This window comes from Erythrolamprus reginae, chromosome 2 (genome assembly GCF_031021105.1).
Source record: "Erythrolamprus reginae isolate rEryReg1 chromosome 2, rEryReg1.hap1, whole genome shotgun sequence".
Lineage (NCBI taxonomy): Eukaryota > Metazoa > Chordata > Lepidosauria > Squamata > Dipsadidae > Erythrolamprus > Erythrolamprus reginae.
In genome coordinates, this window is record NC_091951.1 from 153598714 (window position 1) to 153621229 (window position 22516).

The following is a 22516-nucleotide window of genomic DNA, read 5'->3' on the forward strand; positions in this document are numbered from 1 at the left end:
AGCTGGACGATCCTGGGAATTAAAGTCCACGTTTGAAGATTCTCCCGCTTCACAAAAGCTAGTATACATCCCTTGGTATCTAAAGAAAGCTCTTTTGTTAATTTAGGAAAAATCATATTCCATCATATAATTGAAGCATATTTTTTTGATTTTGGTTTTTGAAAAGGGAACAGTATCTCAAAAGATCCTGCTTTATAATTATAGGAGTCATACCCTTCCAAACAAATTAGAAGGCACCACTTCTTTTTCTTGGTTGCCAAGATACTAAAACGTTTAAGAAACGCACACCTAAGATAAACCCATTGGTTAACCCATTACAACAAAAATTCTGTAAACATTGACAAAGCATCTTGAAGACACAACTTGCAAGAAATTATGCATATGTTCATTATGAAGCAGAACATAGACTGTCAGAGGTATAGGCTGTGTTAGGGCATGTACTCATGCTTTTCATATTCATTCAGACAAGGAATAAAAACCAGTGGTGGGGGAAGCGCCTTGTTTCTTGCAAGGATTTAGACAACAACAACACGTGCTGCCTTCTTTCTGGGTTTGGCGCCTGTTCTTCTCAGTGGAGTTTCTCTTTCCACTTTTTAGAGCCTGCGAGAGCAAGCGGGCGCTCAGCAAGTGGGAGGACACCCCGGCCTTAGGAAGCAACTTGTCCCAGGTTCTAAAGCGGAGGTTTCCAACCAGACGGGGCGACCAACCCCAGACACCCCCCTCCCCTCCAAAAAAGTACTGTCTTGTCCGGGGAGACTGCGTGGCTGGTCCCAAAGAAGGAAATGGCCGCTCAGTTTCACTTTTCGCGCTGAGCCGAGCCAGAACTTGGCCCAAAAAGAGCGAAAGCGCAACGCAGCGCCCGCCCCTTCGCCCGCCCCGCCTCAGGCTATCTCTGCGCTCCGGCTGCAGCTCCAGCCTCTTTCCCTTCCGCCAGTGTCCCGAGTCAGCACGGGGGATCTGACTGCTGCTTCTACCGCTTTTGCACCTGTAGTAGCGCGAAAGAGGGGATCGCATGGCTACCGCCACCGCCGCCTCGCTCAGAAGAGCCGCCCGGGAGCTTTTGGCCACCCTGGGGGTGGCTCGAAGCAGCCGCCGGGGCGTGCAGCGACTCAGGTACCAGCCGGGCCGTGACCCGTGAGCTCTTTGGGAAGTCCGAAGTTGAGGGGCAAAGGCAGAGGGCGGGGCGGCAGGTGGAAAGGGGACCAAAGAGATGGAGATGGGGAGGGGAGCAGAGATGTGAGGAAAAGTATTATTGGAATGTTTTGAGCGGTATATTTGGGAGGGGGAGGGGGGCACCTGAGAAGATATAAGAAAATGGCCAGCCAAGTAGCCTCACATAGAATTGCCAAGAAAAGTTTATTTTATTTTATTTATTTTATTTATATATTTCTCAAACAATTATAGAATGGTAATTTGTACAAATAAAACATTAGATGAGTAAGGATTAAAAGTAATGATAGAAGACAATAGGACAGGGACTGTAGGCACAATGATGTGCTTATGCATGCTCCTTACAGACCTCTTAGAAAGGGGGATTGGTCAATTGTAGATAGTCTAAAGTTGAAGGTTTTGGGGTTAAGAGTAGAAACCAAGAGTCAGGTAGTGCATTCTGGGCATTGATTACTCTATTGCTGAAGTCCTATTTTTTGCAGTCTAGTTTAGAGTGGTTGACATTTAGTTTAAATCTATTTTGTGGTTGTGGTGGGGGTGAAAAACAGCCTTCAGGAGGAGGAAGCAAACTGGGGTATTGAGGGGATGTCTATTCAGGAAAAGGAAGGAATGTCCTGACCTATTTGGACAGCGTTGGCAACCTCTGGCAACTGCCAAGAAGCTATCGGCATTTAATTCAGTGGCAGGTTAGGAAATGCCCAGTGTACGGAAAGAACAGTAAATAAAATACGTTTGAATTCAGTGCATGACACTTCATCCAGGATTACAGAAAATTCCCTTTGCCCCTTTTATAGCCCTGTATCAGTTGGTCCTACTGTAGATACTATAACAAGAGCAAGAGCATTTAATCTTATACAATATACTGCTTCACAGTGCTTTTACATCCCTCTCTAGGTAGTTTACAGAGAGTAAGCATATTGTCCCCAACAATCTGGGTCCTCATTTTACCCACCTTGGAAGGATGGAAGGCTGGAAGGCTTGAGCCTGGTGAGATTTGAACTGGAGAAGTACAGCCAACAGTCAGCTGAAGCAGCTTGCAGTACTGCACCACCAAGGCTCATTGGTGTTGATTATGTTCATTATGAAGCAGAACATAGACTCTCAAAGGTATAGGCTGTGTTAGAGTATGTATTCATATTGCTGCCACACTTTTCATATTCCTTCAGACAAGGAATAATGGATGGAATATACTCATATACTCTTCTAGTTGTCCTCAGGTTCTGGTGACCTCAGTGAAACATCCTGGTAGTTCTCTTGGCAGCAGTACCAAAGTAGCTTATCATCTCTTCTGGGATTTTTTTCCCCCAGCGTCCCAAACCAGTGTGAAATTTTAGGATGCCCTGTTGATCTTCCTTTCAAGGACTGTAATTCTATTTAAACTTTTTGACCTGCCAACTTTAGCTGAGGGCTGCCACCTAACTGGGGTGACTCATATTTAACCAAACTGGTGCTTATAATTGAGTCCCCGAGATATAGAACATCTCTATCCATTTTTGCCTACGGTGTAGCAAAAAGTTTGTCTCCCTTTTATCCACATCCCCAACTCATAGTGGTTAAAACGATCTAAAATTGGGTCTCTAATATATTATGGATGATAATATTGAAAGATTAGTGGTTCTACATTTTATAATGAAGAGAGAACATAAAATAATTCAAATGGAGAAATAAATAGATAGTAAGTCTGTGTAAGAATGTATTTTGCAGTCTTCCCCTGACTGCAAATCTCTTGTCTCTCTCTCTCTCTCTCTCTCTCTCTTTCTTTCTTTCTTTCCTCCTTCCTTCCTTTCTTTCTTCCTTCCTTCTTTCTTTCTCTCTCTCTCTCTTTCTCTCTTTCTTTCTTTCTCTTTTTCTCTCTCTGCCTCCTCCCCTCACTCACTCGCTCTCCCCACCAGCTCCCCTTCTCTACTTTTTAAATACTTTTACCTATTTCATTTCTATGGTCCAAGTAATGAATGTTGCTTTTAAAAATCCCATGTGCATTAGCAATCAGCCAATTTTTAATAGCTATATAGGCAGGCAGCTTGAAACAGCAAATTCTTCATGACCTTGAATTCTGCCTTCTTTCACACGCTAAATGTTTTAGGAACAGGTTGCTGCTGATTTCTCAAAGTGCTATTTGAAATTATAGTGTCATGAGGTGACAAAATCATGTTGCTGTGGAATGCAAGATAATTGCTTGGGCTGAATTTGCTTCAGGATAAGATACTGCTGGCAAAATGCCACTTGACTTCTGGCCCAAACAGCCAAGGACATTTTATGAAGTCATTGCAGGATGCTTATTTAACCGGTGTCAAGATCAGCTGAGATAGTTCAAGTATTATTTGAATCAGGGATTCCTAAACTTTCTCAGATCATGGTCCCCTGAGTAATTTTTACACATTATCCTTAAGTTTGCAGTTCACGTGGTATCTGACTAGTTCCAGCTTTCACTGTTATCACCTGGCACACTGGTAAATTTGCTGCAGTGCTCTGGAGTGGTCGCAAATTAATGCATACTTTGTGAACCACAGTTTTATAATCTAATTAATATACTGAATCCACGTCCTCTTCATCACAATTTGGACCACCACAAAAGTACAGTAACCAAGTTATAGGCGTTACACAAACATACTTGTTCAGAAACAGAAAACTGTCAAGGAAAAAAAATGCAACTTTAGTATTTGCCTCTGTGAAGAAAACGGTGCATAGGTATCACTATCAGAGGCTAAGTCTAATGAAATATTTGAAGATTACATTTGGGTTACTCATAGAGAACCTTCAAGGAAGGGACCATAATTGGGTCTCTACATGGGGCTACCTTTGAAAAGTGTTCAGAAACTTCAGATCGTGCAGAATGCAGCTGCAAGAGCTATCATGGGCTTTCCAAAAAATGCCCATGTAACACCAACACTCCGCGGTCTGCATTGGTTGCCGATCAGTTTCCGGTCACAATTCAAAGTGTTGGTTATGACCTATAAAGCCCTTCATGGCACTGGACCAGATTATCTCAGGGACCGCCTTCTGCTGCATGAATCCCAATGACCAGTTAAGTCCCACAGAGTGGGCCTTCTTTGGGTCCCGTCAACTAAACAATGTCGTTTGGCGGGGCCCAGGGTAAGAACCTTCTCTGTGGTGGCCCCGGCCCTCTGGAACCAACTCCCCCCGGAGATTAGAATTGCCCCCACCCTCCTCGCCTTTCGTAAGCTCCTTAAAACCCACCTCTGCCATCAGGCATGGGGGAACTGAGATGTTCTTTCCCCCTAGGCCTTTACAATTTATGCATGGTATGTTTGTTTGTATGTATGTTTGGTTTTACAATAAGTTTTTTTTTAGTTGTTTTAGTATTGGATTTACATGCTGTTTTTTATTACTGTTGTTAGCCGTCCCGAGTCTACGGAGAGGGGCGGCATACAAATCCAATAAATAAATAAATAAATAAATAAATGGATGGATGGATGGATGGATGGATGGATGGATGGATGAATGAATGAATGAATGAATGAATAAATAAATAAAAATTACAAAGAGTTATTGTGTGGCAAGATGGACAGCCAATTTAATTTGACAAACAAGATAGATAAAGATGAAGGCAAAGGTTTCCCTTGCCCAGTCATTTCTGACTCTACGGAATGGTGCTTGTCTCCATTTCTTACCCAAGGAAGCCAGTGTTTTCTGAAGACCCTTTCCATGGTCATGGGGTCAACATAACTATACATTGAGGCTATTATCTTCCCATTGAAGTGCTACCTATTTATCTACTTGCATTTACATGCTTTCGAACTGCTACAAGTTGGTGGGCAGGAGCTGGAGCAAGTAACAGGAGCTCATCCCAAGGCGCAATGTTCAGGTCTTGAATCCAGGCAGTCAACTGTCGAATTAACAAGCTTGCCTCCTTTAACTGCTGAGTCATTGTGTCCACACAAATAAAGGGATTCTCATCCTATTATTATTCTCAATCCCAATCTGTTAGGTAGAATTTGGAAGCACTTCTTTTGCTACTAAAAATGGAGAACTCACGCAAACATAGTTTGACTAGTAGATAGCTAATGGGATTTACAATTATATATATTCCTGTCAATCCTGAAGCTGACCTGACTGGGGACATTTTGAGACATCAGGGTTACAACAACTGGAGCTAAAGGACAGGGTAGGAGTGGAGGAGAGATAGCTGGGGTTTATAGCCAAAACCAAACCAAAGATGTTTCAACTGGCACTTGGAAGGAGGGGACTGAGGTCACCTAGCAACTGGACTGTATCCTGATTGGACCATGTGACTGATTGTTTTGAGAAAGTGAAAACTTACTTTTAATTAGGTTAAAACCACAGGAACCTTTAGAATTGGTTTTCATCAGCCCCTGCCAAATATGGTTTATCCAATAAACTTAGTCTTTGAGGAATCTACCTACCTCGGAGTTTTGTTTGCTCTGGGTATGTTACTTGGAATCCTGATAATTCTATTATATGAGTTTAGTGGTATAATGATTTTTAACATATACTTTGCTATTATTCTCATGCTAGCTATACCCGGCCACGCATTGCTATGGCTCAGTCTGGTTTGTCTGGTTTGCTGATTCTAGAACATGCGACATATAATTGTCCATGTGAGAAGCAATCTGTGTGTAGATTTAAACTGCACATGCGTATTCAAATGAAGCGTTGTGTCAAAATTTCAAAGCAATGGGTGAAGAAGGTCCTGTTTTAAGCACCTTATGTTTTTACCTGTCACAGGTATGACTTCTATATAATATAGGTATATAAAAACATGTGCATATTTGAATGCAATGTTGTGTCAAAATTTCAAAGCAATCGGTGAAGAACCTTTGGAGATTTAAGATTTTGAACAAACAAACATTTACATTTTTATTTATATAGATAGATATTCCTTTTAAAAAGCCATAAAAATATTTTAGCACTGTGGAAAAGCTAATAGCAATAGCATTTAGACTTATATACCACTTCATAATGCTTTACAGCCCTCTTTACAGAGTCAGCATATTGCTCCCAACAATCTAGGTCAGGGGTCCCCAAACTTGACAACTTTAAGACTTATGGACTTCAACTCCCAGAATTCTCCAGCCATAATAGATGGAAGGATGGAAGTTTGAGTCAATCCTGAGCTAGTTAGGATCGAACTACTGATAGATGGCAGAGCTAGCCTGCAATACTACATTCTAATCACTGCACCACCATGGCTGGAAGTAATACATCATAGTGAAGTAACACATGAGTAACAAAAATCTACTACAAAGATTATGTAATGTTTTATCAAAGCCACATTTGGTAGTTCTGCTACAAGTTGCCGTCCCATTTCCAAAGAATTTAATTTTCTATATAACAAAGACCCTCTTGCAAATTAGACATAGAGCTATCTGAATGTGTCAACTGTCTATATAACATATTCAATAAATTACCATCTAAAATCAGCTCTATAGCAAAAGAAGGATGGTATTCTGTACATTTAGGAAGCAATATCAGTCAGTCCAGCCTTTTGCATCTATTAAAAATCTTTTTTCAGCATCTTTATAACTGCAGTTTTTACTTTCTCTTGAGAATACCCGTCGATTTCTATACACTTTACAAATTAAGAAAAATAGGAGAACATTTAGTGAAATGCACATTTCTTTGGAAATAACAGATTCCTTTTTCATCCATGTTGTCATCATCTATATGCAACTTTCCTTGGGCCTCTTCAGTTTAAAAATTCGGTTACTGTGCCAAGTCAAAGTACTGCCAGTTCCTAGTTGCTTGCAATCAAGATCCCAAACTGGGAGAAAATGTGAATACAGTAGTCCCTCGATTATCGCGAGGGTTCCGTTCCAGGACCCCTTGCGATAATCGAAATTTCGCGATATAGCGGTGCGGAAGTAAAAACACCATCTGCGCATGCGTGCCACTTTTCCATGGTGTTTTTACTTCCGCACCGCCAGCCCGCTGCCCGCCACTTGTCCGCTGCCCGCCCGCTCACCTCGCCAGCAAGAGGGGAAGACCCATGAAAGATTCCTTGGGCCGCCTAGCAGCTGATCTGCTCGGCAGCGCAGCAGCAGCCTGCGCTGCCGAGCAGATCAGCTGCTAGGCGGCCCAAGGAACCTTCCATGGGTCTTCCCCCTCTTGCTTGTGAGGGCGCTTCAACGTTTCCGGACGGCAAGCTCGGACTCTTTCTTTTTCCCTCAGAGGACGCTTATGACAGGCGGCTGAGGCTTCGAGTGTGTCCCCTTCCACCGCCAAGGTCTCCCAGGAGTCCACACCCCCTTTTAAGGCGCCCGCAGATCAAGCGCTCTAGCCAGGCCCGGGCGCACGCCCCCTCTTCCCGCTTCGGTGGGCCTGCCCGGCGCGGGGGTCTCTTCCCCCTCATGGACACTCTTCGTGCCTGGCTTCCTTCTCTCTCCTCCCTTCCCCCCGCTTTCCTCCGGGCGTGTTGGAGAAGAGGGTCTTCTTCCGCTCTTATTGTCTTGGGTGGGCGGGAGGCAGGAGCTGCAGAAAGGGAAACTTTTTGTTTTCCTTCGCTCCGCCACCCAAGAGAGCGGAGAGGCAGCGGGGGCGCAAGGAAGAAGAAGCGGTGGTGGCGGCGGCTTCCTTCGGGGGCAACGCCAGCAAGAGGGAAGATGACGCGCGGGCGGCACAGGGGGGGGAGGCAAAGCTCTGCGGCTCCAGCCACTTTCAGCCAAGCCTCCCCGGCCACGGAGCCAGGGAAGCCGAGCCGGGCGTGGAACATCGGCGCAGGAGGCAGGACACGATCGGGCGACCGGAGCAGCAGCGCCGCCGCCGTCACGCCCGGCTCGGCTTCCCTGGCTGCGTGGCCGGGGAGGCTTGGCTGAAAGTGGCTGGAGCCGCAGAGCTTTGCCTCCCCCCCCCTGTGCCGCCCGCGCGTCATCTTCCCTCTTGCTGGCGTTGCCCCCGAAGGAAGCCGCCGCCACCACCGCTTCTTCTTCCTTGCGCCCCCGCTGCCTCTCCGCTCTCTTGGGTGGCGGAGCGAAGGAAAACAAAAAGTTTCCCTTTCTGCAGCTCCTGCCTCCCGCCCACCCAAGACAATAAGAGCGGAAGAAGACCCTCTTCTCCAACACGCCCGGAGGAAAGCGGGGGGAAGGGAGGAGAGGTCTTCCCCCTCTTGCTGGCGTGCGTGGGCGGTGGGGAAGACCCATGGGAGATTCCTTGGGCCGCCTAGCAGCTGAGGGTCTTCCCCACCGCCCACGCACGCCAGCAAGAGGGACACTCTTCGTGCCTGGCTTCCTTCTCTCTCCTCCCTTCCCCCCGCTTTCCTCGGGGCGTGTTGGAGAAGAGGGTCTTCTTCCGCTCTTATTGTCTTGGGTGGGCGGGAGGCAGGAGCTGCAGAAAGGGAAACTTTTTGTTTTCCTTCGCTCCGCCACCCAAGAGAGCGGAGAGGCAGCGGGGGCGCAAGGAAGAAGAAGCGGTGGTGGCGGCGGCTTCCTTGGGGGCAACGCCAGCAAGAGGGTCTTCCCCCTCTTGCTGGCGTGCGTGGGCGGTGGGGAAGACCCATGGGAGATTCCTTGGGCCGCCTAGCAGCTGAGGGTCTTCCCCACCGCCCACGCACGCCAGCAAGAGGGCGAAGACCCTCTTGCTGGCGTTGCCCCCGAAGGAAGCCGCCGCCGCCACGCCCGGCTCGGCTTCCCTGGCTCCTTGGCCGGGTGGGCTCGGCCGAAAGGGGCTGGAACTGCAGAGCCGAAGGGTGGCCTTTTTGTCTGGGAGGGAAGATGACGCGCGGGCGGCACACGGGGGGGGGGGGGAGGCAAAGCTCTGCGGCTCCAGCCACTTTCAGCCAAGCCTCCCCGGCCACGGAGCCAGGGAAGCCGAGCCGGGCGTGGAACATCGGCGCAGGAGGCAGGACACGATCGGGCGACCGGAGCAGCAGCGCCGCCGCCGTCACGCCCGGCTCGGCTTCCCTGGCTGCTTGGCGGGGGGGGGGGAGGCTTGGCCGAAAGGGGCTGTACCCGCAGAGCTTTGCCTCCCACCCCTCGCCCCTGTGCTGCCGGCGCGTCATCTTCCCTCCCAGACTCCCCCGGCAAAGTGACGTGGAGGAATGGAAAGCTGAAACCGGGCGGTTTGAGTTTCCCATTCCTTCAAGTCACTTCGCCGCTGCTCTCCTGGCTAAACTGTGTGGCAGGAGACAGGCTTTGAGTTTTTGGCTGGGGGGGAGAAGTAGAACCTTCCTAACTCCCCCCCCCCACCAGCCAGAAGGAGCGGCGAAGTGACGTGGAGGAATGGAAAGCTGAAACTGGGCGGTTTGAGTTTCCCATTCCTCCAAGTCACTTTGCCGCTCCTCTCCTGGCTAAACCGGCGGCAGGAGACAGGGTTGGGGGGGGGTACTGGGAAGCCCCCCAGGCCGACTGCCACCTTTTCAAACAGCCGCGCCCTTCCCAGCTGAGTCCTGAAGCCAAGCGCCTTTGGAACTTCTGCGCTTGGCTTCAGGACTCAGCTGGGAAGCGGCACGGGTGTTTTAAAAGGTCTCCCCCGGCATGGGGGGCTTCCTAGCACCCCCCCAAACCCGGGTTGGGGGTTCGGGGGGGTGCTAGGAAGCCTCCCATGCCGGCGGGAAGACCCAGGGAAGGTTCCTTTGGCCGCCTAGCAGCTGATCTGCCCGGCGGTAATGCAAACTCCACCATCTACGCATGCGTGCAGATGGTGGTGTTACTTCCGGGTAGAAAACTCGCGATATAGCGTTTCGCGAAGCTCGAGATCGCGAAACTCGAGGGATCACTGTATCGACTTTCCAGTATCTGCTTTGGGCCTAATAGTGAAGGGATACTAAATGTCTTTTTATATGAGGTAAGAAAGTAGGAGAACATGTATTTGGCAACAAATGTATTTATTCAGATAGATTCAAGAATGCCATGAGGTGGACCAAATAGAACAGAATCAGTTTCTAATAAAGCAGGAGACAAAATTATACATATCAGCTAGTGGATGATAAAAGAAGCAATACAGTGTTCCCTCGATTTTCGCAGGTCCGAACTTCACGAACAGTCTATACCACGGTTTTTCAAAGAATATTATTAAAAAAATACTCCGTGATTTTTTTGCACACCAAGGGTTTTCTGGGGCTGCCCGATGTACAATACTGTGCGTTTTAACTCTCCTCCCCCCCTCCACCTCAGCCGTCCTGCTTCTTTAAATAAAAGCTCTGTTTCCGCCCCAGCCTTCCAATCCCACCCCTTTAATTCTCAGAGCGTTGGTACGCTCCAATTGAAGCTGAGCCTTACTGCCGCCCGCCACCGTAGCGAGCGCAGCAAAGCCGCCTTCTTGCGGGAACACTGTAACTGAAGTTGCTGTTTGACATTTCAGGTGCAATACCATGTTTTCCCCAAAATAAGACCCTGTCTTTTTTTTTTTGAATCCCGAAATACGTACTTGGCCATATTTTGAGGAGGTCTTATTATTTGGGGGCGTTTCAAGCAAGATGGGGCTTCTTTTTCCTTCTTACCTGATTTCTAGCTCTATCTCCCTAACCCTAACCAGAGGAAATGTTAGGGACTGGCTGCGCATGCGGTTAAATATTTTGGGGGAGGGCTTAGTTTCAGAGGAGGGCTTATTTTGGGGGGGATGGCCTATTTTGGGGGAATTTGCTTAACAACTGTGGCAAAATAAAGTCATAAAATTGGGCATGGCTCACTAAGCAACTTCTGTTGCTTCGCAAAAAAAATTCTGGTCTCAATTTTGGTTGTAAGTTGAGGATTACCCATCTGAAATCTAACATATATATTTTCAACAGTGCAGCTTGGTACTGGGTTAGGAATACCCAATTCTTCTAATATTATAGGCACCACTAAATAAAATTTACAAACTTCATAAAATGAATCTAGAAGGTTTACATCAGATCTCTTCGAACTTGGCAACTTTAAGACTTGTGGACTTTAATTCCCAGAATTCTCCAGCCAGCATAGCTGGATGGAGAGTTCTGGGAGTTGAAATTCACAAGTCTTAAAGTTGCCAAGTTTTGGTGCTGCTAGTTTATATGCTATGGAAGATGTTTCTGAAAGTTTTACTTAAAGTAGACTAAAGAATTCAGCTTTAGAATGAAAGAATTCCTAAAGTTTATGGTGGCACTTTGCTCCAATGAGTAGATAAATTTATTATTATCACCTAAAAGTCAAGTATTTAAAACATTACTTATTACATCTAGCCAAAAGAAACAAGTATGCTATTTTTAAACAGAATCTAGCAAACACCAGTGTTCATTTCCTCCCCTCGTGAAGCTTGAGGCAAATGCAGTAGACTGGTCTGCCACTAGGGGGAGATTTTGGATTTCATAGAGAGAGAAGAAGGGTGGGAATACCAAATGAGGATTTGCCTGGTTATGTCATCTAAATTTATGAATGTCTGATTAATAAGATATTTGATAAGATTAGATCATTGCTTATAGGTGATCCTAGTCATCAAGTAAAATAAACAATGCTCCTTAACATTTTATTCATTTCTTTAATTTTTGACCATAATGTTTGACCATAAGAGCCGGGGTGGCGCAGCAGGTAGAATCAGTCCACTGAAGCTAACTGTAGATCTGTAGGTCAGCGGTTTAAATCTCATCACCGGCTCAAGGTTGACTCAGTCTTCCATCCTTCCAAGATGGGTAAAATGAGGACTAGGATTGTGGGAGCAATATTTATTTATTTATTTATTTATTACTTAGATTTGTATGCCGCCCCTCTCCGAAGACTCGGGGCGGCTCACAACATGTAGAAACAAATCATAAGTAAACAGACAAATTTTAAAATATTAAATATTTAAAAAAACCCATATACTAACAGACGCACACACAGGCGTACCATGCATAAATTAGACATGCCCGGGGGGAGATGTTTCAGTTCCCCCATGCCTGACGGCAAAGGTGGGTTTTAAGGAGCTTACGGAAGGCAGGAAGAGTAGGGGCAGTCCTAATCTCTGGGTGGAGTTGGTTCCAGAGGGCCGGTGCCGCCACAGAGAAGGCTCTTCCCCTGGGGCCCGCCAACCGACATTGTTTAGTTGACGGGACCCGGAGAAGGCCCACTCTGTGGGACCTAATCGGTCGCTGGGATTCGTGCGGCAGGAGGCGGTCTCGGAGATATTCTGGTCCAATGCCATGAAGGGCTTTAAAGGTCATAACCAACACTTTGAATTGTGACCGGAAACCGATCGGCAGCCAATGCAGACTGCGGAGTGATGGTGAAATATGGGCATACCTAGGTAAGCCCATGACTGCTCTCGCAGCTGCATTCTGCACGATCTGAAGTTTCCGAACACTTTTCAAAGGTAGCCCCATGTAGAGAGCATTACAGTAGTCGAACCTCGAGGTGATGAGGGCATGAGTGACTGTGAGCAATGAGTCCCGGTCCAGATAGGGCCGCAACTGGTGCACCAGGCGAACCTGGGCAAACGCCCCCCTCGCCACAGCTGAAAGATGTTGTTCTAATGTGAGCTGTGGATCGAGGAGGACGCCCAAGTTGCGGACCCTCTCTGAGGGGGTCAGTAATTCCCCCCCCAGGGTAATGGACGGACAGATGGGATTGTCCTTGGGAGGCAAAACCCACAGCCACTCCGTCTTATCCGGGTTGAGCTTGAGTCTGTTGACACCCATCCAGGCCCCAACAGCCTCCAGGCACCGGCACATCACTTCCACCGCTTCGTTGACTGGGCATGGGGTGGAGATGTAAAGCTGGGTATCATCGGCATATTGATGATACCTCACCCCATGTCCTTGGATGATCTCGCCCAGCGGTTTCATGTAGATATTGAATAGCAGGGGGGAGAGGACCGACCCCTGAGGCACCCCACAAGGGAGAAACCTCGGAGCCGACCTCTGACCCCCCACTAACACCGACTGCGACCGACCGGAGAGGTAGGAGGAGAACCACTGGAGAACAGTGCCTCCCACTCCCAACCCCTCCAGTCGGCGCAGAAGGATACCATGGTCGATGGTATCGAAAGCCGCTGAGAGGTGAAGGAGCACCAGGACAGAGGATAAACCCCTGTCCCGGGCCCGCCAGAGATCATCCATCAATGCGACCAAAGCGGTTTCCGTGCTGTAACCGGGCCTGAAACCCGACTGCCGGGGACCTAGATAATCGGCTTCTTCCAAGGACCGCTGGAGCTGGAGTGCCACCACCTTCTCAACAACCTTCCCCATAAAGGGAAGGTTGGAGACTGGACGGTAGTTATTAAGCACGGCTGGGTCCAGGGAGGGCTTCTTGAGGAGGGGGCGCACAAGCGCTTCTTTATAGAGTGATGGAAAAACTCCCCTCCCCAAGGAAGCGTTGGTAATCTCCTGGGCCCAGCTCCGTGTCACCTCCCTGCTGGCCGAAACCAACCAGGAGGGACACGGATCCAGTAAACAGGTGGCGGAACTCACAGCTCCAATGGCCTTGTCCACTTCATCTATTTATTCTGGCTCTGTTAAAAAAAAGTGCTATTGCTAACATGTTGTAAGCCGCCCTGAGTCTAAGGAGAAGGGCGGCATAAAAATTGAATAAATAAATAAATAAATGATCGATAGAGGGGCAATTTCTCACTAGATGTATGTTTTAGTTATTTAAGTAGTACAGTGGTACCCCGACATAAGAGCTGCTCTACTTAAGAGCAACTCGAGATAAGAGCTGGGAGGGGAGAGATATTTTTGTTCTACTTACAAGCCCAAATTCGAGATACAAGCGCCAAGGAGCTGTCTCCTGAAGCCAAACGCTAACTTCTGCGTTCGGCTTCAGGAGACAGCTGCGAAGCGGCGCGCGTGTTTTAAAAGGTTGCAGCTGGCCTGGGGGGCTCGGGGGGGTGCTTGCAGCTTTCTTTCTTGCTCTTTTTCTTTCTCTCTTTTACCTTCCCTTCCTCTATTTCTTCTTTTCTTTCTCCTTCCCACCTTCTTCCCTCCCTCCCTCCCTTCACTCATTCCTCTCTTACTCTCCCCTTTCATAAGTTTCCTTGCTTCCTTCCTCTGTTCCTGTCCCTTCCCTCTTTCCTTCCTTCCTTCCCACCCTCCGTCCATTCATTCACCCATTCCTCTCTTGATCGCTTAAAGCCGGTCCCTGGTGCAAAAAGGGTTGGGGACCTCTGTCCTACAGGATTGGGTGGCAGAGAAGTTGAACATATGTAAATTTAAAAGTTTAAGAAAGTTTACAAGTTAAGTGAAAGAAACTTCATTATTCATTTATATGTACATGTACATTTCTTCATTAAAAACATGTCTTTCTGCATAATTTAGACTAACTTTGTGAGTTTTTTGAGGGCTGGAACCAATTAAAATTATTTACATTAATTCCTATGGGGAAAAGTCGTTCGAGATAAGAGCTGCTCGACTTAAGAGCCCAGGTCCGGAACGAATTAAACTCGTATCTCGAGGTACCACTGTATTCAGCCTTTGTACATCTTAAACCACTCTTTCAAAGGATATGAGTTTCATAAAGACAGAAACGGAGCAGCCTCCTTTTTCCAAGAAAGATACTGTGTACTATATACAGGATACTATACTGTATGGTATCAAAGTTATGCTTCTGCCTTACATTTATTGCTTGGGGCAGGTTTTAAGAACATAAAATCTTCCAACGTTGTTAAGCTTTAATTGAAGCTGAAGCAATCTTTTTCACTGCATGTAAACCAAAAATGTAAACTAATAAGCAGGGAGAGAGCAAGAGTCCGGCACAATTTTATATTACTTTCTTTGAGCTCAGCCCAGACCAGGTTTCTGAGAAATGCTTTGTAAGATATTCAATTCCTTTGCTGTGCTATAATCGACTGGAAAGAGCAGCACTGCCTTTCCTCGCTGGATTCTTTCCCAATTCAGCAGGGGTGTCATGTTCCCTCTTAACTTCTTGTTCAATCATGTTTTGTGGGATTGCAAAACACTATTTAGTTGTCCCATCTTGGGAGCCACCCACTGTTTGGTATTAGATGAATGACTATATAAATGTTTTAAATAAATAAATATGTAGTTAACAAGCATCCCACTCAAATAGAGACAGACACAAATGTTTTTCTCCTTAAATTTTCTTCTCTGTTCCCTGAGATACAATATTGAAGGGGGAGGGGGGATATAAAGACACTCCAGAAGATTGTGCAACATAGTTGTAGCAGATACTGTACATCATGTCTATTAATCCAAGGATATTTTGTGTTTTAAATGTATATTAATTTTATTTGATATGTACATTTCAAAAGTGTACATGAAGCTGAAAAAAAGTAATTTTAAAGTGTCCATAATTTTTTATACAAAATGTTGCCAAAATTCTTGTCCCTTATAACAACAATAAAATTTCACCATTCCTTGTCAAATAATAATGGATTATTAAACTGTGTCCTGCAACAAAATTTAAGCCAGGCTATAGATGCTACTAGATCATATTATGTCATCTGTCCACATGAGTTATGGTCTCATATTTCCATTGTTTACCAATATCTAATATCTTTGCTAGAAATTTTCTGTTCATCATATATGACATTAGATTGGGGAGTTTTCTATTTTCTATTTAATTATATATAAAATATTATGAAACAGCATTTTCTAAAAATATGTGAAAAAATTAACATTAAAATTTTTGAAATAAAGATACTATTTGCAATTTCCATCATTTGCTTTGTAATATTGAATTAATTACTAGAATTACTTTTTAGAATGTGGCATTTCTTCTACATTTGGCCATGAATTTAGAACAGAATTCTTGTGGAAACTTAGACAAAAAGATTTAAGGAAAGAAAGAAGAAGCTTATATCTGTTTGAATCTCTAAAACAATTGCAAAACAAACAATTATGAATCTATACAGCAATGTATAGTACTGTAATAAATTCCAGATTCTCCAATTTTGGTATTTACTGAATATGCAATGTGCATTTTGTTTAGTACTATTCTTTGACCCTTTTCTGAATTTATGCTTTGTGTAGTATCTCACACACAAAGAATGTGAGACTGAGATAATTGTTGAGTCACATGAAACAGAGGCAGAGAAGACATGTTGTTTATGATATTCCACATAGTAGATTAGATGCAGGCATGCCATAATTAACGGCTTTCATTTATATAACTTGTAAAAACCTTACCTTTCTTTGCAAGCATCAATTCCTTTTAGCTACTTCACAGATTTCCCTTTAGCCCATACAAATTGAAGACATTTCCTGAGAACAATTGCTGTCACCTGTTGCATTTAGAGTCTGATAAGAGTTTTATTATGCAATTGCCACGTTTCATTGAGTTTTCCATATTTGTTTTTCCACAGTAGTTTCCTACTTCTTTTCAAATCACAAACTTCTATTAGAATGGATTCTTCACTGGTAACTTCTTTTTTAAAAAAAATATTTTTAGTGACATTTTCCAATTTAAAAAAACAACAATAAAACCAACAAATAATACTACATACAAAACAAACATGTACATCACATATATAGTTTTATGTATGGTATGCTTCTGTTGTATGGTTTTTAAATGATCGGTTTTTAGATGCTTTCTTTTAAATATTAGATTTCTTACATTGTCACATTGTTATTATTATTGTTGTGAGCCGCCCCGAGTCTGCGGAGAGGGGTGGCATACAAATCTAATAAATTATTATTATTATTATTAGTAGTAGTAGTAGTAGTAGTAAAATATAATTCCATTAATACAGCTTTACGCCATCGTAATTTTCTTCTCATTTCCATAACTTTTAAATAATTTCTAAGCAAGTGTATAACAACCTTGAAATATATTTATACTTTAATCCCCAGAATTCCTCAGCTAGCCTTTCTGGCTGAGGTATTCTGGCAATTGAAGTTATAGATTTTAAAATTCCCAAGGTGGAGAAACACTGTTTTAAGCGATATCTCTTGAACGGTCTTGCTTGTGTACCATGTAAGAACACATAGTAGGTGTTGTATCCTGTAATGGCTACCTTGTAACTCTGTAAATAGTTTGTTCCTCTTTCAGCGCTGTCTGAGCCCAAGCAGGAAGTCGCTCCTGATTGGCTCAGACGCGGCCGGCTCTAGCTTTGGCGGGAACCGCAAATATATAAAAGGAGCGGTTTCTCCAGGCAGAGTCAGTCGGTACTCGCTGAATTGTCACTTTACCTTGCTGAGCTGTCACTTGTTCTCTGAGCTGAATAAAAGTACCGATTGCTCAAAACCCTGTCTCTGGGTCTACTTCACTGGCGACGAACGGACGGAAGAAACTTCGCGTGCAACATGGACAAAATCCAGATCGGCCAGGCTCCGGAACTCTTCGATCCCGAGAAATCGACATGGGACGAGTACATGGCCACCTTCGAGATCTTCCTCGAGGCGGCGGGAATGCAGGACGCCGAAGCCGATCGCAGACGGGCTATTTTCCTAAACTACTGCGGCGCAGAAATCCGTAGACTTGCCCAAACTCTCACCGAACCGGAACAAGCAAGAGCCACAGCGTGGGACGTCCTACAACAAAAACTGGCGAGCCATTTCAAGCCGACCAAACCAGCCATGGTCTTTCGGCATCAATTCCACATGATGGCTCAGAGGGAAACCGAGTCGATCAGCCAGTTTACAACGCGGCTTCGAACGGTACTTGCTCAATGCAAGTTTAAAGACCCGGAAGCTCGCCTCACCGACGCCTTGGTTTTCGGCATGAAAAGCAGCACGGTGAGAAATAAACTCCTCATCGAAGAAGCCGAGCCTACAAACCGTGATTAAACTGGCGCAAACCGCAGAAGCAGCCGACGCAGCGGCGAGAGAATTGAAAGAGCACGGGAGGCGAGAACTCATTGCAAAAATCGACTCCGCGTCTCCCAGCGCCGTGGAAACAGACAACAGCCAACAAATTCCCAGCGGAGACAACTGCCTCCTGGTGCAAGACCAGCCGAGACACCTGAGAGCTACTCACCCAGCCCCCTGCGCGGGCTGCCGGGGAAATCACCAGCGCCATCGATGCCCCTTCCGAGACGCTACATGCCGCCGTTGCAACCGGAGAGGCCACATCGCCATCGCATGCAGAGCAACAGCGCCAGAGGAAACATTTGCCACACCACAATACCAGCGACCTCAAAACCAGACCCCCCAAGCGCGAGAAAGGAGACCATTCCGCAACGCGGGTCAAAGGAACTACTCAACCGCTAACCGCGACTACTATAGAGGTAACTCTCAATTTTCCGTGAATAACACGGCAACCAAAAAAGGGGCTAAAATTGTTATATCACTGTTACTCAATAACCAACCTTGCTCAATGGAGCTGGATACGGGCTCTAGATATACCATCATGCCCTGGGAGAAATTTAAACTGTATATGCCTAATGTATCTAAGGCTGACCTAAATCAAACCTCTTTGGTGATTAGAGACTTTCAGGGGGGAGTAATCTCGGTCTTGGGAACAGCAAATGTACCTATCGCATTCAAGAATGTTAAATGTACCCTTCCCATGCTTATTGTAACAGGGGCCAAGCACTCTCTTCTGGGTTTAGCATGGATGGAACCACTGGGGATCGAGATTTCGGGTGTGTGTAATGTAAACTGTTATGATATGCCTAACTTTGTGAAAGAGTTCCCTGAAGTGTTCAGCCCCACACTGGGATTGTATAAGGGGCCCCCTATATCTTTCTCTATTGACCCCAAGGTCCCACCGATCAGACTAAAACCTCGCAGGGTCCCCCTGCCGCTCCTCCCCAAACTAGACATACAGCTGGACAAACTCATTAGCCAAGGTATTTTGGTCCCTGTGGAACAGGGGCCATGGGAAACTCCCATAGTTACCCCTCTGAAGCCAGATGGCTCTTTAAGAGTTTGCGCTGATTACAAATCGACCCTAAACAGGGCACTCCAACACCACCCCTACCCCATCCCGGTTGTGCAACAACTACTACACTCCCTGGGGGAGGGAAAAAGGTTCGCAAAGATCGACCTGGCGCAAGCTTACCAGCAACTTCCGGTCGATGAACAAACAGCAAACGCTCAAACAATTGTAACGCACAGGGGGGCTTTCAAATGCACGAGGTTACAGTTTGGGGTAAGCATAGCCCCAGGAATATTCCAGAGCATTATGGAACGCCTATTGTCAGGGGTAAATGGGGCCATTCCATACTTTGATGACATCTTAATTGCAGGGGAAAACCAGGAACAAGTAAACAAAAGAATAAGGGAAGTACTTAAGAGGTTACAGGACAAAGGGTTAAGAATCAAGCCTGATAAATGTGTCTGGGGAACCAACAGTATAGAATTCCTAGGATATAAAATAGATAAGGAAGGTATCCACCCCACAACAGAGAAGCTGAGAGCAATTAGAGAAGCCCCAGAGCCACGAGATAAGAATGAGTTGCAGGCATTTTTGGGCCTCCTTAATTTTTATTCCGTTTTTTTAAAGCAGAAGGCAACAGTAGCAGAGCCTCTCCATCGTTTACTCCAGAAGGAAGCCCGCTGGACATGGGGGAAAACTGAACGTGAAGCTTTTTCTCAAATAAAAAATTTATTAACTTCTAAAAGTGTAGTAGTCCAATATAGTGCTTCACTACCCATTAGGCTCACGTGCGACGCTTCGCCGTACGGCATAGGAGGAGTCCTAGCTCACGTTCTACCTAATAAGACAGAGGCCCCAATAGCATTTTTTTCAAGAACCATGACCAGCACAGAAAGGAATTATAGCCAGTTAGACAAGGAGGCTCTAGCATTAGTGGCAGGGGTAAAGAAGTTTCACAATTACATTTTTGGAAGAAGCTTTGAGCTAGTCACTGACCACAAACCCCTACTAGGCCTGCTAGCCCCCAACAAGCCCACTCCACCTTTTATGTCTCCAAGACTAATCAGATGGGCTCTTTTCCTATCAGGGTATCAGTATGAGCTCACCCACAAGGGGGGGAAGGAAATCAATCATGCAGACGGTCTCAGCAGATGCCCCATAACAGACTTAGTGGAAGACCCTGTTCCTTCCACAGATGTGTTAATGATAGAACTCGAGGAAAACCCACTAACCACAGCAAAAGAGGTAGCTGCACACACGCAGCAAGATCAAATCCTGAAACAAGTGGTGAACTGTGTTCTAAAGGGATGGCAAAATGATGTTGTGAAACCTGAATTGTGTGATTTTAAAAACAAAAGACTTGAGTTATCGTATGTAAAAGGTTGTTTGCTGTGGGGGGATAGAGTGATCATCCCCAAAAGCCTAAGGGGAAAGGTACTCAAAATGTTACATGTGGGTCATCCTGGGATTGTCAGGATGAAGAGCCTGGCAAGGGGGCATTTATGGTGGCCAGGGCTGGATGCTGATATTGAAAGTTGGGTTTCAAAGTGTGATCCGTGCCAAGAGTCACGGCCCAGTCCCCCCAAAACAACTCCGGCTGAGTGGGAACAGCCTGCTGGTCCTTGGTCTAGAATCCACATTGATTTTGCTGGCCCAGTGGGGTCTCAGTATTTTTTAATAGTGGTTGATGCCTTCTCCAAATGGTTGGAAATAATAGCAATGAACAACATAACCACAAGTGCCACTATCAAAGTATTGAGCAGACTGTTTGCATCCCATGGTTGCCCAGATCTCTTAGTGTCTGACAATGGGCCACAGCTAACAGCCAGGCAATTCGAATTGTTCCTAGATGGCCTAGGGGTCAGGCATGCCCTCATCTCGCCTTATTCGCCCTGGGCTAACGGATTGGCAGAACGTTACGTACGGGTGGCAAAGGAGGCATTGCGCAGGTCAGGCCCTGGGGATGTGCAACAGAACTTGGACCAATTCTTACTCACCCAACACATTACCCCTAACTCGCACACACATGTAAGCCCTGCAGAGTTATTGATGGGAAGGAAGTTGAGGTCACCACTAGACAGGTTAAACCCAAGGTTCTGTGTTAATAATAACCAAATGTGTACAAAACCTGAAAGAGAAATGTATTTGGGACAAAATGTATATGTAAAAAGTTTTGATGGAAATGTAAACTGGAAGAAGGGAATTATTGTTAAACAAAATGCACCTAAGACCTATGTTGTTAAACTAGAGGATGGTCGTTTGTGGAAACGACACATAGACCACATTCGGAAGCGATCAGAAAATCAATTGCCACAAACCGCTGACATGGACTCTCCCCCTTCAACAGACTTTAGTACATTGCCCGAAATAAGAGACACGCAAAGAGACTTATCGGGCCAGGGGGAACCATCCAGCGACGCCGAACCATCCTCGTCCTCCGAAGCCTTCGTTGGGCCCGCCAGGCCAAGTCCGCCACACCGGGAGAACAGCGGCGAGCCATCCTCCACCGTCAGTGGCGAAGGAGAAATTGAACTGCGCAGGTCAGCGCGAGCTCCTCAGAGGCCCCACCGATTGGACGACTTTGTCACATGGCTTTCTTGATGGATGTGTCCAACTATGAGGGGAGGGGTGTTGTATCCTGTAATGGCTACCTTGTAACTCTGTAAATAGTTTGTTCCTCTTTCAGCGCTGTCTGAGCCCAAGCAGGAAGTCGCTCCTGATTGGCTCAGACGCGGCCGGCTCTAGCTTTGGCGGGAACCGCAAATATATAAAAGGAGCGGTTTCTCCAGGCAGAGTCAGTCGGTACTCGCTGAATTGTCACTTTACCTTGCTGAGCTGTCACTTGTTCTCTGAGCTGAATAAAAGTACCGATTGCTCAAAACCCTGTCTCTGGGTCTACTTCAGTAGGTATGTTCATGAAACTTTTCTCTCTAGTGTTGCTATCACGACTTGCTGGAACTGTGGTAAGTTCTCCTTGCTCACTAACAAAACACATTGTCCCCATTGGTGGAAGAGTACTTTGAAGATCCCAATTAGCTGATGAAAATTCAGTGGCATGTGGTTTTATGTGAATTTAGAAATGACTCTTCAACCTGCACTGTTTTACCAAAAGGAAAGGAGAAATATGATAATGTTTATAGCCATAATCCTGTGTCAACAGGAAAGACCTTGATTTGCTTTTCCTAATTCGAATGAAGGTGTTTAAATAACGAGTAAGGATAAAGTAAGACTCTGGGAATCACAGTATTCTATACCAAAGAGTCCTCGGAGAGGGGCGGCATATAAATCCAATTAAATAAATAAATAAATAAACTGCCAGAACTTTATCTAAGCTGAGTAATATATAGTGATTCAGTTCTCTCATTTATCAATATTGGTATATTGATAAATATATATATACACAGTAGTATGGAATATTATTCATTTTTTCCTCCAAATAATTTGGGTTGCCAGTATGTTCAAGAATTTAATAAACAAACAAGCAAACAAACAAACAAACAAATGAACAAACAAACAAACAAATAAATAAGATATTGAATGAAAAACGATACATGATATTGTTTTTGAGAAAGATAAACTGGAGGTTTGCTTTGTCTTTAGGGAAGGATAAATGTGGTTTCTTAACACAATTTTGCCTCCCTAGTTTTCACCTGACTATATCTTGGCTGAACTATGATTTACGGTACATTTGAGGTTGCAAATAAATAACTTATTTGAATACATCA

At 45.5% G+C, this 22516-nt stretch overlaps 1 protein-coding gene across 1 annotated transcript in view; it reads left to right on the top strand.

Moving 5' to 3' along the window:
• Positions 1 to 863: 863 nt before the first annotated feature.
• Positions 864 to 22516, top strand: part of ACSF2 (acyl-CoA synthetase family member 2) — a 92233-nt gene continuing 70580 nt past the window's right edge. Inside the window, exon 1 of the mRNA XM_070739989.1 lies at positions 864 to 1113. Coding sequence (XP_070596090.1) covers positions 1013 to 1113 — 101 coding nt within the window. The 5' untranslated portion in view covers positions 864 to 1012. The remainder of the gene's footprint in view (positions 1114 to 22516) is intronic.